This window comes from Phacochoerus africanus, chromosome 15 (assembly GCF_016906955.1).
Source record: "Phacochoerus africanus isolate WHEZ1 chromosome 15, ROS_Pafr_v1, whole genome shotgun sequence".
Classification (NCBI taxonomy): Eukaryota; Metazoa; Chordata; class Mammalia; order Artiodactyla; family Suidae; genus Phacochoerus; species Phacochoerus africanus.
In genome coordinates, this window is record NC_062558.1 from 55,257,936 (window position 1) to 55,273,915 (window position 15,980).

Genomic DNA, 15,980 nt, shown 5'->3' on the forward strand with positions numbered 1-15,980 from the left:
ATGGGTGTGGAGGGTGCTAGGGCTTCCCTGCCCATCTCCTTCTAAGCAAGAGAGTCATCACAGCTTCCCCCTCTGCTCATGTAAAAGATGCATACAGACCAGATGGCAGGTGCCGAGTCAGGCGCCAGGGCTGCTGAGTGTTGGTCTGCTCTCCCTGCAAACCACTGTCCTCCCGGAAAGATCTGCTCATCCACCCCTTCAAGCCAACATTCCTGAGCACCTATCATGAACCAAGAGCTATTTTCAATACCACAAGATGAACGAGATTCCAAACCTGCCCCCAAGGGTCACAGTCTAATGGGGAAATGGATCACTGTGTCACCGTGGAAGCTTGGTGAGACCTGCCTAGGAGGTAAGAAAGGGCCACTTCAAAGCTTTGGGGTGGGGAGGGGGAGGGGAGTGGGAGGCCTTCCTGAAGCCAGAGGGTAGAGAGGACAATGCAAGCAGACACTTCCTTTGGGGCACGCAGGGAAACAGTGGCAGGTCAGGGCCTCTGGAAAGTGCGGAACAGGGTCAGGCCAGGAAGGCAGGGAAGCCTGGGAAGGCTTTGCACAGTCTGACTCCAAGGATGTCAGGCATATCCTAGGTGCTGATTTAGGCAGGACTGGAGTGAGCGTAAAGGTTCAGGGACCTCACTCCTCCAGCTTAGAAGGCAGGGGACTAACCCAGAGACTATGGCAGAGGAGGGGACCAGAGCAGAAACGACAAGACCCTGAAACAGCCAGGATTTTTAGTGTGTAAATTGTCTGGATGTGAGAACGAAGTAGGTGTGAAGAGTGAGGAAAACTGGGGCTCCCCGGGTTTATAATGTTGGTGATGGGTGGACGGGAGTCCAGTCTCTCTGGAGGTGAGGTTAAAAGACACTGAACAAAAATTGGGGGGATTTCATGTCGTGGATCAATGGTTACAAACCCGACTAGTATTCATTAGGACACAGGTTCAATCCCTGGCCTCACTCGGTGGATTAAGTAAGGATCTGGTGTTGCCGTGAGCTGTGGTGTAGGTCACAGATATGGTTGGGATCTGGCATTGCTGTGGCTCTGGCGTAGGCTGGCAGCTGCAGCTCCGATTCAACCCCTAACCTGGGAACCTCCATATGCCCTGGGTGCGGCCCTAGAAAGACAGAAGAAAAATTACTTTTGGCACTATCTGCAACCCTCTTAACTGGTACTTACCCCTCAGCATAAAGGCCTTTTTTAAAAACTCACTTCTACCTTCCCATCCAACCTTCTGAAAGTAACCAAGTAACCTTCCTCGCCTCCCATCATCTTCAACCTACCAGTGTGCCTGTAGTCCCCCAACCCCCTGAGACTGCTCTAATGAGCGTCACCCGTGACAGGGTCCCCTTCCCAGACCTTTGGTCAGGCCTGGACACCCCCCTTCTTTTGCCTCCCCTGACATGGCACTGCCTGCAGGGCCCCTCCTCCCCATGCCCTGGTCCTGAAATCAAGTCCCTTCTCCTCGCCACATTCTCCAGATGTGGGCCGTCCGCACCTCTGCCTCCACGCTCAGGCCTCCCAGTTCTAATGCCATCTTCCCAAATTCCAAAGTCTGATATCCAAGTGTCTTATTCAGTCACATCAAATCTGCCCAGAATTCTTCTCTCCTCCTCCTCTTCACATTCTCCACGTTGGCCAAGGGTGCCACCAGCCATTACTCACCAAAGCCCTGTGTCTGGACTCACGCGTGGCTCTGGCCTCAGGACCCCAGATGCCTGCTCTCTGCCCCATCTCACGTGGCTGTGCACTCTAGCCGAAATGTCCTTCCTTTCATTAAAATGTACACTTGAGGAGTTCCGGTTTTGGTTCTGCAGGTTAAGAACCCAACAAGTATCCATGAGGATGTTTGTTCAATCCTTGGTCTCGATCAGTAAGCTGAGGACCCGGCGTTGCTGTAAGCTATGGTGTGGGTCGCACACGCAGCTGTGGTGTAGGCTGGTGGCTGCAGCTCCAATTTGGCCCCCAGCCTGAACTTCTATACGCTGTAGGTGTGGCCCTAAAAAGGGGGGAAAAAAGAGTATACTTAACACATACAAAACAGTATCTACAAAATCACCATCTCAGATTTTTGCATACTATTTCACTTTTCCTTTATTATTTTTATATTTAATACATTAAGGACAACATATTTAATACATACAGAAGTCTATAGTACATATTAGCTATAAAGCATGATACAATAAACCGTAAACCTACCCTACAAGCCAACAAGAACTAGACCGCTACCAAGAACCTGCATCTACCTACGTGTCCCTCTGTTATCCACTCCATCTCCCTAAGAGGTAATTAGCAGGCTAAATTTTGGTTTACTTTAAAAAAACAAACAAACAAACAAAAACAGCAAAGTTTCACCATTTATGTATGCTGAGATGATATACCCTTTGGTTTTGATCTGAAAAAAAAAATAGTCTCAACTATATCCTGGGACTTGCTTTTTCTTTAACATTTTTCAGAGATTCCTTCTTACTGTTGAGTGTAGCTGCAGTTCACTCATTTTCACTACTGAGTAAACCCCTCACTCTGAATACACCTGATTAACTCACCCGTTCTCCTGTAGACAGAGAGACCTTTCAGTGTTTCCAGTAATTAACTACTATGAAGATGCTACTATGACCCAAGAGTTTACTGGAGACACAATGGGAATTGGAACCGTGGTCCAGATCCTAAACAGCAAATGTTTGCCTTTGTGACTGTTTCCTAAAGCAGAGGCGCCTGGTCACACACCCACACAATTACACAGATCTTCATCAGCACAAGGTAGCACCAAACTCAACTTTACAAATCTTAATGATATAAAATGCAAGCTCATTGTGGTCTTAATTCTCATCTCCAACGTTTCTACTTATTTATAAGCCCTATGTATTTCCTCTTCTGTGAATTGCCTTTTCAGGTCTTTCTATTTTTCTCTTTTTAAAAACAGGGACTTCCATAAATTCTACTAACCTTTGATAGTTAACTGTAATATCAGTCTTGATTTGTCTTTTCACTACATTGTTTATTAGCTTAAACTAAGTCCTGGTTTTAACATACTTGATTTAATATCTTTATGATTGGCACTTTATGTCTCAAGACTCTTTCCTGCTCTAAGATTTTTATATGCAAACACTTAATATTTGCTTTTTGTAATTAAGATCTTAATGTACTTGCAATTGTTAAGTTAGTTGTGAGGCAGAAATCAAATTTCACTTTTTCCATACGGATAATGGCTGTTCTAGAACTCCTCAGAGTCACGCTTTCTGTTCCCACTGGTCTGCTGTGGCACCTCATCACATCTCAAAGGTCAGCATACATGCAGGGGTTCTTTTCCAGGCTCTTATTTCATTACACTCCTCAGAATGCCTACCTCTGCACCACACACACCACAAACTCTACAGCAACACTGTCTTGTAAGCTCCCCTCACCTCTTCATCATATTTAGAAGCGTTCAGCCCTCCTAGTCCTCTGCCATTCCATATACATTTAAATATCTGTTTGTCACATTCAACAGAACCTCTGCTGGCAATGGCACTGAATCTAGAGATCATTTTGGGGAGATCTGATGCCCTTACAACCTTCGATATTCATGAAAAAAGACAGTTCTTCATTTGCTTCTATCTTCCTTCTTCATCTTCATCCTTCAAGTCCCAAATCAGGCCTTAACCGAACCACTGCCTGCTTCAAACATCTCTGCTACCTTCCCAACTTAAAGTAGGATAAGTGTGTCCTTTATGCACATTTTTTAAGATAACTTCGATAGTCCAAGAAAAGGATGATATGGGGCAAGTCTGAGGTGGCGCAGTTCTTCATTAGTGAATATATCAAGCCTTTGAGAATAAGATGATGCTGGTTTGAGACACGCTGGGTCTGAGATGCTGGTATGTCCTCCTAGAAGAGGCTGTTGGATTTGCTATGCTATACGCTTCAGACAGAGGGGTTTCAGTTGGATGTAACTGCCCACGGAAACTATGTAACTAAGAAGGGAGCTAGTGACAGGCTCTTGAGGACCGGGATTTAAACGAGCAAAGGAGGAGAAAACCATGAATATAGCTAAGAAATTCTAAGAGACAGAGACTGCTAAGTGAAGTCAAAGGGTTAGGGTTAGGAGAGTTTTGAAGAAGTGGTCAATATTGTCCAAACCCAGAGAGAAGAAAAATCATTGGGAAGGCTACTGGATCTAAAGTTAAGAGGTCATTTATGACAGAAGAGATGGGTTAAGAAATCTGACTTCACCGAGTCAAGGAGAGAATGGGAGATAGTGTTTAGCACAGAGCAGAACTCAGTTGTTTGCTGAGGACGTGCCTGAGAGAAATAGAAAGAAGGTCAACTATTCTCTAAATGAGCTCAGCTGTGGATGGAGGGAGGCTGGTGGCAGAACATATCAAAGGAGAAACGGGCTGTTACAAAACCTGATCTCAACCATCATCCCACATGCCCGCCTCCTCACTACACATAGCAGAACAAGCAGATGATTTCAAATAAGAGCTCCTTTAGAAAATAAATAAGAGCTCCCCGAGGGACATGATGAGTGATGGGGCAGCCACAGATGTTGATGACAAGGTGAGGCTCTGGTCATGCAAGTAGAGGCACAGGGACGACCCGGGTGGGGAACGCTCACCTTCTTGCCTTTGAGGTCAACCTGACACAAAACCCATGGAGGGGTTTTTGAATTACAGTCTATATTCTTTAATGAACACATGGGCCCTTGAACTTACACAGGTTGTTTTTGTCTTTAGATAAACGGCATCCATCATGATTACATCGACAGTACTTTTGAGAAAGCCATTCCATCACATAACTAGTTCAGAAAAGATATGATAAATATTTAATGAGACTGGGAGGCTCGTAGCAACTCTAATTCAGGTAAAACATGTTAAAGTGTTTGGAAGGGGTTATTCTTTCTCACAGAAGAATGCACCAAGGCCTACAATAACATACCCACAGAAAATAAGTCCTCCAAGTGAGCATCTTAGGAAACTAAGTCCCATTCTCAAAATAGCACAGAGTGAATGTACCTAAAGAAGGCATACAACATGTAAGGATAACTTGATCCCCTTGCTGTACAGTGGGAAAATAAAATAAAATAAAATAAAATAAAATACATCAAAAAAAAAAAAAAAGGCATACAGTTGCTTCACTTTAAGGGCAAGAGACGCCTGCAGGGGTGTTGCTCTGCAGGCAAACATGCATATGCTGCAGTTATGCAGGACCGTCATTCCCTAAGTATTTTTCCCCTTTTGCCTGCAATGCACCTGAGTGTACACCTGCTATAACTGCTCTGGGGCAAAGCCACCCCATGTCCCATGTGAGGGGACTGTCTCCCAGAAAATGAGGGTTAATGATGCCGATCACACTGATGGGAGCTTCAGGCTCCAGTCCCTGCTCAGAGGGGCTCTCCTTCCAGAAAGGGTGCCTAGTAAACGCAGTCCTGTCTCCCCATGTGCATCCCCCAGATCTTTCACTTCCATCAGGCTTTGCCCCGTTTCCACGAGCATCTGCTCTGTGCTGAGCTCTCCAGATGCTGTCGTCTATGACGCCTGCATTGCACCTAGACCCCGTGTTTCCTGCCTTCTGAGCATCACCTCAGGCCTACGAGCCAGGAACTGGTATCGCTGCCTCCATTTCATAGATGAGAAAATTGCGTTGGAGAGCTTAAGCAACTGCCTCTGTCATGGCACAGCTGAACTTGAACCTGGGTCTGAGTGACTTCAAAGCCCATGCTCTTAACCATTTCCTGCAACAATCGTGACTGAATCCATGTGCTGCTCTTAGGCCATGTGAGGCTGGCACTGGGTCAGCACAGAGAGGAAAGAGCTGAGTGGAATGTTGCTGTTCACCTGTCCACTCGGGACACGCAGCTTCGCCGAGAGCTGCTCAGTTCTGGAAAACAACCCCGAGATGTTAACTATCCTTCGCGGCCACTCTCTCTGCCACCTCCTTCCTCCCTGAGGGCGAAGGAATGTGAAATCAGAGGACAAAAGCCTTGGAGAACATTACTGCATTTGACCCCGCAGGGGCAAGCAGCCTGAGCACTTCTGACAGGCCTGTGGGGAGCGTGCCCTTTGCCACAGGGACATCTATAAGCGTCTAACCAAGGCTTCAGAAAATGAGATCTTGGGAGACAGCAGCGTGAGGCTGCCTTCCCAGGCAGAGTAACAGCTCTAACCACCCACAGGAAAATGCCCCATTGCTCCTGGCATCGCTTGGCCACAGGATCACATTTCTCTATTCAACTAACTTGCAGGATTTTCTGAGAGAGAGAGAAGAAAAGGAATACGTGGCCTCCTAGGTCCAGGATAAAAATGAAGACAGCAAGTTGACCTGCTTTGAAATGCGAAATTATCTCTCTCAGGCTTTATCACATTCCTGAGGGACCAGGAACACCCCTGGAGTCCTGCTCGCTGTTCTGCATTTAAAGGTCCTTGAAAAACAGCAGCTTGCTTCCCAAGAACCGTGGAGAGACTCTGCTCCTCTACAAGCTTCTGGCAAACGTCCGTGAGCAGGCAGGGGGCAAAGGTCAATCAGGTGCAGACCAGCCTGCAGCTGCTGCGCCACTCTTGTTAAGGCACTTTGGACTCTTATTTCCTCAGGGAGCATCAAGCACAGACAAGGTTGGAAAAAAGAAAAAAAAGAAGTTAGTCTGTATCATATCCCAAAATGGGTCCAAGCCACTTCTCAACCTCGGCCACAGTCATGTTCTTCCTCAAAGCATAATCCTCAATCTGCAAAAGATTAAAAGCAGTTTATTCAACCAAAATGATAAGACTTTTGAAGTAAATTTTCCACAGAATTTGCTGAGAAACATTAAGTACCTTCCATGTCTTGTTTTAATAGTAATCCACTGAGTTAGATGGAGACAGATATTTACCTACTCACCAAGATGCCTTATTCTCTGGGCAGAAAAACATCATGTAGCAAATTATCTGAGGCTAAGAGCCTGGCTGTGCATGTGTGTGCAGATGGGAGGGCTAGAATTGGGGTAATGAGTTGAAATCAAACCCAGACATTAACTGAGGTAAATTTCTTCATCTTTCCCCTCTCATCATATTCTCATTCACATGTAAAATAAGAGAGGTTTCACAGTTCCACTGAAAAAAAGACAGGCATCTAGGAGGCCACATGCAATCATACAGCTAACTCACCTGATCCTTGGAAATTTTCCCCACGGCAAAGTACTTGGACTTCACATTGGAGAAGTAAAGGCCGGACACTGCTGAAGCAGGAGCCATCGCCAGTGACTCTGTCAGCCTAATGCCTGGGAGAGCAACACAGGGAACACCCATTATTCACTCAGTGCTGGGACAGGTCGACGCTCAGCAGACTTGTTTGCAGTGAATGAAAGTGAACGCGTGCCTTCTCGCTAGACACAGGACACAGGATCGAGGGCGTGAGCAGAGCAGTCCAGCAAATTCCCCCCAAGGGGATGAACACGCAGAGGACGTGAAGCTGTCCTCTGAGCCAGGGGAGGGGCCTGCACAAGACTCTGTACTCCTGCCCCCGCTTCCACATTCAGTCAGGGAGGCTGGACCTGGGCCTGCTTAGACAAGGCGCGCCTGCCAGCCTGGAGATGAGAGTACCACCTGCAGGGCCAAGGCCCCTGGGGTGACCGACGGCTGGGCCCCACTGAGGAAGAACAGATCCTTCCTAGGGGCTCAGAACTCCAGGGAGCATCCAGGCCTTCATGTCTACACCATTCATCTTATGGCTGAGGAACAGCAGCATAAAAATACAGCTTAAGTGCTCTGCCAACGATCTCCCGGTCAGCTCAGGGCTCAGTGCACATCCCCCAAGTCCTGAATCCATGCCGTTCCTGCCAGCCCAGATCCAACACAGCCTCACAGCTCCTCACATCAACCTACATTCCTCTAATCTCTTCCGTGCAGACAGCATGCTTTTGATGGACGCCACTGAAAGCAGTTAACATGCAGAAGGAAAGAGGGAAGGGAGGCAGAGTGAAGACGGGTGGGACTTCTGGGAGACGGCGTCCAGAGACCCTCCTGGAAGCAGTGGAGGCAGAGGGCAATGTGAAATGTGTTACTAACAGTGACAAAGGTCACAGGTGGGGAGACTGAAAACAGGAACACACCTGTAAGGGGACGATGGGGCAGGAGACAGGCAGAGAAGCTGCCTGCCATCTGCTGTAGGTGAAGAGAAAATCACAAAAGCTCAGAAACCTGAAAATGGGGACCTGGGACCACCATTCAGGAACCTGGAGGTGAAGGAGCAGCACAGGCTTCCGGCAGAGAGGGGATGGGACTGGGGATCAACCCTCCAGGGCATCACGCTGCCCAGGAAAGGGGCGCTGGCCCACACTGACCTGTGAGCCGCTCCACGTCTGCGAGCTTCCACATGGTCAACTTCTCGGTGTGGTCCGGCTGGCTGGGGTAGCCGGGCGCCGGCCGGATGCCCTCAAAGCGCAGCCTCCGCAGGTCGGCCACAGCCAGCTGCTCGCCGCCGCAGTAGCCCCACAGCTCCTTGCGCACCCTCTCGTGCAGCTCCTCAGCGAAGGCCTGGGGCCCAGACACACAGCTCAGGCCAGGTAGGAGTTCCCCCCTCATCCAAGCCTCACAGGCCTCCCCCGGGGCCCAGGGCAGGGAGAACAGCCACAGCCATGGGCTGGGGCCTCAACTCGTCTGCAGGGTCATCAGCTGCGCTGCTGCTCAGTGGTGGCCTCGGCCTGGGCTCTAAGGGTCCTTTTAAACCAGGCCCAGGGCAGCACCGGCTCCTCCATTAAGCTCAGGAAAAGGGAGTGGCCCCACGGCCCACAGCACCCCACGCCACAGAGGAGGGTGAGGGGTCTATGGGACAGCCCAGCACCAGAACAAGAAACAAACTGAAACCTGTGTGGCTTTTTTTGAGCTCCTGGGAAAACGTCACATAGCAAGCTCAGGAGGACACTGGAACCAAGACAGTGAAGTCAAGGCTCCATGGGCCATTCCAACTACATAGTGTCACTGAAGCTGCTCTGTGCCCAAAGGTGAGGCATGAGAGGGACTCAAAAACACATAATTTAAGAGTGTGTGCTGTAAAAGTAAGTCTCTCTCTCTCTCTCTCTCTCTCTCACACACACACACACACACACGCACACGCACACACACCCAGCACGGTTCCCAGCCCTGGCCTCTGTCTGCAGGGCATCATGCTCTACCTCGGCCAGCCGGTCCCCCAGCGCCTTGACCATGATGATGCTGTAATCGTCACACTCTGCCTCATAGGCCTTGCTCAGCTCCTCCACCCCGAAGCAGGCGACGGCGAACAGGCCCAGGTAGTCGGGGACGCCCGAGTGCAGAGGGGCGATGAAGTCCGAGAGGCAGAGGTAGGGGTCTGTGCTGGCAGAGTCCTTCTCGGCCTTGAAATGCAAGGAGTGGGTGGAGCAGGCCATTAGCATGGACAGGGCGCCAATGTGGGGGGGACAGCCATCTAGCATCTTCCAATGAAGACAAGCTTCAAATGGGGCTATCTTCTTGTTCACTGTTACATCCCCAGTACTTAGATGGGTGCTTGATATACAGTAAGTGTTTGGTAAATACGTGTTGCATAAACACATTGAATGAGACTTTCAGAAAGATCCGACGAGACATACACAGTCAAGAAACCAGCTAACTCGCTCATTCACACAATGACCATTTACTGAATGCTTACGGGAACTGGAACCATAAATATTCACATAACAATTTTTTTTTCTCTAAAAGTGTTTTCATTTCAAAGTCAACATTAAATCCTAGAGTTATGTTCAAAGGGGTCTGCTAAGTTTATGAGCCCCTATTTTGCATTGACAGAAGCAGTTCAACAAATGGCCAAAGTCAGCAACACGGGGCCACGAGCTGCCCGCCCCAGGTGGTGAGTCTGGAGGTGGCTAAGGACACACGAAGAATCCAGCCGATCTGCTTAGGGACCCCTCCTCAGGGCATGTGGCTACCCTCACCCACTTGCCATTTTCAGCTGATGACTGACTCTTCCCTGCTGCTAAGCTGAAAAATAAGGTCTTATACACATTTCACAATCAATACATATGTGCTGAGAAGGTAGTAAATAGTAAAAAATTAATATTTACTGAGTGCTTACCACGTCAGGCACTAGTATTGGTGCTTTGTAACCAATTGACTAATTCGATCTTCTCAACAACCTTGCAAAGTAAGTGATACCATCAGCTCTGCCTGACAAACAGGAAACCCAACACAGTGAGAGCTTGAGGAGCTGGTTCAAGGTCAGACAGTGGCAGGCCCATGGGTCTGATCCATAAGCAATTCTCTTAACTACTACATGGCACTGCTTGGAACTGATCAATTAATCCACGAGTGGCCAACCCAGAAGTTTCATGGTTATGTGACTGCCAGCTCTGGAAACAAGTCAATCTAATTGACACTGGGCAGAAAATGGTTAAGTGGCTGCAGGTGAGAAGGTATTTAATCAAGGTATGTGGAAGTGTCACAGAGCTCAGGGCCAGCTACGCAGGGAGGCATGGCCTTCCAGTGGTACTTGGTCCATCAGCTGTTCTTGGCTAATAAAAACCACAGGGAGACACAAAGCTTCCAGACACCACAAGGAAATAGGTCACAGAGTCCCGTAGCACTGCAAAGGAGACAGTGCTCAGAGCCACTCAGAATAGAACTCCCAGAGCAGTAAGCTGCTGCAGCCAGAATTTCCAGAGTGTACTGGAAGAGAGCCTTAGAAATATCTGGGGAGGTAATACACGTACCTTGAGGAGTCATAGTAAATGCCCAAATACAGTTCATCAGAGACTGTCTGGACAAGAATGGTGCTGGGTGTTAAGAGGACAAAGGACTTGAAGGATGGAAAATCAGGCCAGGGCAGAGGTTTCTGACCTTAGTTATTTCTCTAAAAGAAAAGTCACCAATTCCCTAGTGAGGAGGGCCTAGAACTTAACATTAGAATCCCCTAGCATGCTGTGTTGAATATGAGTGCACAGAGTGAGGGTGTACAGAGCCCGGGTGCAGGGAGTGAGGGTGTACAGGGCCCGGGTGCAGGGAGTGAGGGTGTACAGGGCCCGGGTGCAGGGAGTGAGGGTGTACAGGGCCCGGGTGCAGGGAGTGAGGGTGTACAGGGCCCGGGTGCACAGAGTGAGGGTGTACAGGGCCTGGGTGCAGGGAGTGAAGGTATACAGGGCCTGGGGACACAGAATGAGGATGGGTGCACAGAGCAATGTTGTAGCTGCCCCAGTGTAATATCCCAAGTTTAAGGATTCCCTCAGATGTTGTTACAGTTAAAATATCATTATGAATTGCAAAGTGGTTATGATTAAAAGCAATACTATCAATTTTCAATGACTGAAATGATAGAAACAGCTTGCAAGAATTTACTACCATCTTTTAATAATGACTGGTGAGTTCTCGAAGTTCTTGAATAGGAGAGCTCATTCTGAACAGCAGCTGAAGGGACATGCTTATGAATTTGCATTTTTAAAAGTGCGGGCACAGAAGAACGAACTGCGTGGAGAAGAGCCTGTTCTATGACATGGGAGAAGCCAGGGCCCTGAAGGAATAGCCATTGGGTGTGGACAGGTTCCTCCCCTGGGAGCTGTGGAACGTGGCGCCCTCTCCACCAGCCTTCATGACTCCTCTGCAGAGGGGAAACATAAACCGCCTGACTAAGGCTACGTGGAAATTAAACAAGATGGTTCATCAAGCGCCCTACTAAGCAGCTAGTCCCTGGGAGCCACTTAGTGAATGTCTTTTCTGCCTGTCTTCCCCAGAAAGGGAGCTACCAGCCTATGTCAACAACAGTCCTGCACACAAACCAGTGTTCTAGAGCCAGCAAATGTCCACCTGTGGTGACCTCCCGAGGAGCAGCAGTGGTTCTTTTTTTAAATTTTTCCCAGGCTAGGGGTCGAATCGGAGATAGAGCTGACAGCCACAGCCACAGCCACAGCCAAACGGGATCCGAGATATGTCTGAGACCTACACCACAGCTCACAACAATGCTGGATCCTTAACCCACTGAGTGAGGCCAGGGATCAAACACGTATCCCCATGGGTGTTAGTCAGGTTCCCAACCCACTGAGCCACAATGGGAACTCCAGCAGCAGTGTTTCTCCTCTACCTGTCAACCTGCCAAGAAGAAGCTCTAAAGCCCCGCTGGGCCCCTCTTGCTGTCACGAAAGCCTCCAGCTCAGGACTGTGACAGGGATTTGGGACAAGACTGGGCAGAGCTATGCTTACACAAGGCTCAGACTTAGGTCATTTTCATTTACATATTTTCACTGCTTAAACCAAAAAGTTGAGCAATGTGTCTGCTGTCAACACGCCCTGGGTACCTGTTGCCTGAGCCCATAAAAGGTGGCTATGGGCTCCGCAGCCTGGGGTTCTGTGCCCTCCGCATACAGGTGAATGTCGTCCTGGACGCTTTGAGCCGGCCAGAACCCAACCACACCCCTGGCCTGGAGCTTCTTCTGACTGATCAGCTCTTGCAGCATACTTTGGGCATCATCATAGACTTTTTTGGCCTCTTCACCTATTAGGAAAATATTGTTAAGAATTCACTTAGAGATGCCAATAATAATCAGTAGAGAATGCTTCTTTTAAAACCACTACTCCGCACTCAATCATTTTTTCTATTTTCCCCTCACACACTTTAAATCAATGTCTGTCATTAGCACAACCTCAGGTGCAGAAGCTGAGGGGTTCACAGTCTGCTTTGTCAACTCAAGCCACTTACATTTTCCATTTAACACGAGGCAGAGAGCCAAATCTCTGCTCCCCATGGCAGTGTCAGACAGAATGAGACAAAGCAGGCCAATCCTTCCATGCACAGACAACTCCCTGACCTGGCGGTGACCCCTGGGACATGCGAAAGCCTGGAGAATGAAGTGCAGCCCCCAGCCCAGGGTCCTGGCAGGCGGGCCTTCAGTGCTTTCTGTCAAGGCCTGGCTTGGCCGGCTTCACGTGGGCCACTGTCCTGCTCACTGTGCCTACTTGGGAGCAGGTGACAATAGAACCCCTTTCCTATGGCTGCACCCCTGCCAGCATCCTAACATGAACCCCAGAGGCCCCTCCAGGGAGCGGCAGAGGGCCGGCTTCTCAGGCTCTCCACAGGCCTCATCCCACACATCTATGGTCCACCCTGCACCTCCTTCTGTGCTCTGAAGGGCTCAGCGTTTGCACCCCATGTCTCTGAGGGCAGGGCTGGAAGGGAGAAGTGGGGCTGGCTGTTTATCTACGGAGGAGCCTGTCATCCCAAATCCCCCTCCCCCACCAGGCACAATGGAATCCTTGCCCTTCCCCAAATTAGCACGCGTGTCTGCGCCTTCTCACAGGTCCCCTTGGAGTGGAATGTCCTTTTCTTCATCACCACCTCCCGTTCCCAGTCCTCGCCTCAGTAACTCCCACTTTATCTGCAAAGAGCAGTTCCAACACCACCTCCTCCAGGAAGCCTCCGCTGACTCCCAGTCCAGGGTCTAGCCCATCTTCCTGTGTCTGCAGGAGCCCGGGCTTGGGTCTGAGGCACAAGCTTGGCCTGCTGTGTGGGAAACACCCTCCGCTGTCTGCTGCACCCACCAGCGGTACCACGGGGCAAGGATTACGGTGCCTTAGCTTATCGCCAGTGCCCAGCATGTAGCCGATGTCAGTAAACACTTATTAAAGAAGGGATCAGCGAAATGCCAAATTTAGTCAGTGAAACAAGGACCAACCCAGCAGTTTAAAAGCATCTAAGCTGGGCAGCTAAACAACGTCCTACGTCAATAAACTATATCTTGCATCACCCAGACCTGCTGCTCACCACCTACTCTCAAGCACAAGACCTTGTCAGGAGCATCAGAGCAGGACAGAAGGACGACTGAACTAACCAATGGTTTTGTCGTTAAATATCTTGGGAAACCCTCGATTCGGGTATTTGCCCCGAAGCTGCCAGACGTCAAAGAAAGGCTTCCAGTCAATGTAGTCCACCAGCTTCTGCAGGTCGTAGTCTTCAAAGACCAGAGTCCCAAGAAACGTGGGCTTCACTACGGGAGAGAAGCACAGATGTCAACACGGTGCTTCCTCCCAGAGGCCTTCCTGGCTGCTCCTTGTCACTCTGCAGGTTCCCAGGCTCGGCCTCCTTCCTGTCACCTGTAGGAGTTGTTTTACAAAGAGGGGAACTTGAAATTATCCTGGAGAAGGAGTCATCCTGCAGCACGTCTGAAATAATGCTGTTCTTCCCAGGCAGCTGACTGCCTGCACCGCCTGCCCTTGGAGACTCTTCCTCCATCCTTCCCCCTTCCTCCAGCCCTGCCCCCACTTCCACCCCCATCCGAGAGAACAGACAGACTTGGGCTCATTCACTTATACCAAGGAAGACAGTACCAAAATAAAGAGCACTGGAGAAAGACACATATAATAAGCCATGTACACAAAGTTTAAAAAAACGAATCAATAATCTATATTGCCTACTGAGACACAGGAACATAAAGTCAAAGGAAATGCATGGAAATGAGGCATCAAGTTCAGGGTCCTGCAGGGGGACAGGCTCACAGGGAGTCAGCACTACCTATGCACAGTCTTTGTTCAGTGGGCAGGAGGTTATTCCTTAAGGGCTGGTGGGGACGCCTGGTTGTTCAATACACCCTTCTTTACACCTCCTCGTGGTCCTAAGTTAAATTATGGTGAAGACTTCAGAGACAAAAGGTGGTGATAGGCTTCCTGGGGGCACCAGAAGCAGGAATACTGCCCCCCAGGCACCACCAAAACTGAGTGGGTCAGGCCAGAGTCAGAGGTGACCACTCCTCTGCCTGTTTCTCGACCCTCAGGTCCTCAGTTTCCTGATCTGCAAACAGGGACCCAGGAACTTACACTAACCCACCCTCTTGGATGCTCAGGGAGAACACAGAAGTCTCTAGATTATTCTCTCATTAGGCAGTAGAAGTGCGAGGCGAAGGGACAGGAAAAGAAAAGTACGAGCTGCTTCTTAATGCGGCCTGGAAATCTCCAGCTTCTCATACAGTTCACAGTATCCCTTTTCCATGTGTTCCTGGTCATCTTTTTATCATACGGACAATCTCTTCTTTGTAAATATTCTACTCTGCTGATGTGTTTGGTAATTACAAAGAAACTACAGGAGTTCCCATCGTGGCTCAGCGGCAACGAACTTGACTGGTATCCATGAGGATGTGGAGTCAGTCCCTGTCTTCATTCAGTGGGTTAAGGATCCAGTGTTGCCATGAGCTGTGGTGCAGGTTGCAGGATCTGCTGTTGCTATGGCTGTGGTGTAGGACGGCAGCTCTGATTCGACCTGGGAACTTCCATATGCTGCAGGTGCACCCCTAAAAAGAAAAAAAAAAAAAAGAAAAGAGGAGGAAAGAAAAGAAAAGAAACTACAGATATCCCCCTGGAAAGGCAGGGAGAAATGCTCTGCTTCGGGGCCACCGAAGGGTGTTATTCTCGAATAAGCCTGTCTTTCAGAGTTTGAGATTGTTTGAGGTTTGCACCACCAAAGACCTAGAGAGAGGAACCCTTCCTTCTCCCTTTATTGGTGACCTACAACTATACTAAGACACACCTGGTCTCAAAAGCAAGCCTGTGGGCTGTGTCTCAAGGTCCAGAGCCTTGTGGGGCCCTGCCTGGCTGTTCAACAGCCACGTGAAAAGTGTCACCACTGCCGCCAGGTGCTGAGGGCCTTCAGGGGACTATTGCCACTGAGATGTAGTTTGGATGTCTAACTTGGTTAAAATGGACTTTCCCTTGTGGTATTTTTTCCAATTTCATAGTGGAAGGTAAAGAGAAAATAAAAGTTTGGACTGGTACGGCCATGTGTATTTCTCAAAGGGTTTTATATGTTATTGATTCTCACCCTCACATTTCCAAAAAGTACCCCCTTTTTTACAGACTAGAAACAGTCAAACATGGAAGTGAGATGCTCAAGGTCACTGAGGGATTCTGAGCCGGGTCTCCTGACTTCCCATCTTCATTCTTCCCGTTAAACCCCACTGAACTCCACGGGACCGAACCTGGAACTCAGCACACCTACATTTAACAATTTAATCCTTCCCCACTCTGCTGAACATGCACAGAA

At 49.1% G+C, this 15,980-nt stretch overlaps 1 protein-coding gene across 2 annotated transcripts in view; it reads right to left on the reverse strand.

Moving 5' to 3' along the window:
* Positions 1-2,072: 2,072 nt before the first annotated feature.
* Positions 2,073-15,980, reverse strand: part of MTR (5-methyltetrahydrofolate-homocysteine methyltransferase) — a 105,535-nt gene continuing 91,627 nt past the window's right edge. For both annotated transcript variants that reach the window (XM_047759699.1, XM_047759698.1), the window contains exons 28-33: positions 13,780-13,935; positions 12,250-12,446; positions 9,124-9,324; positions 8,293-8,485; positions 7,118-7,230; positions 2,073-6,697 (exon numbers count right to left, since the gene is read on the reverse strand). In XM_047759699.1, coding sequence (XP_047615655.1) covers positions 6,611-6,697; positions 7,118-7,230; positions 8,293-8,485; positions 9,124-9,324; positions 12,250-12,446; positions 13,780-13,935 — 947 coding nt within the window. In that variant the 3' untranslated portion in view covers positions 2,073-6,610. The remainder of the gene's footprint in view (positions 6,698-7,117; positions 7,231-8,292; positions 8,486-9,123; positions 9,325-12,249; positions 12,447-13,779; positions 13,936-15,980) is intronic.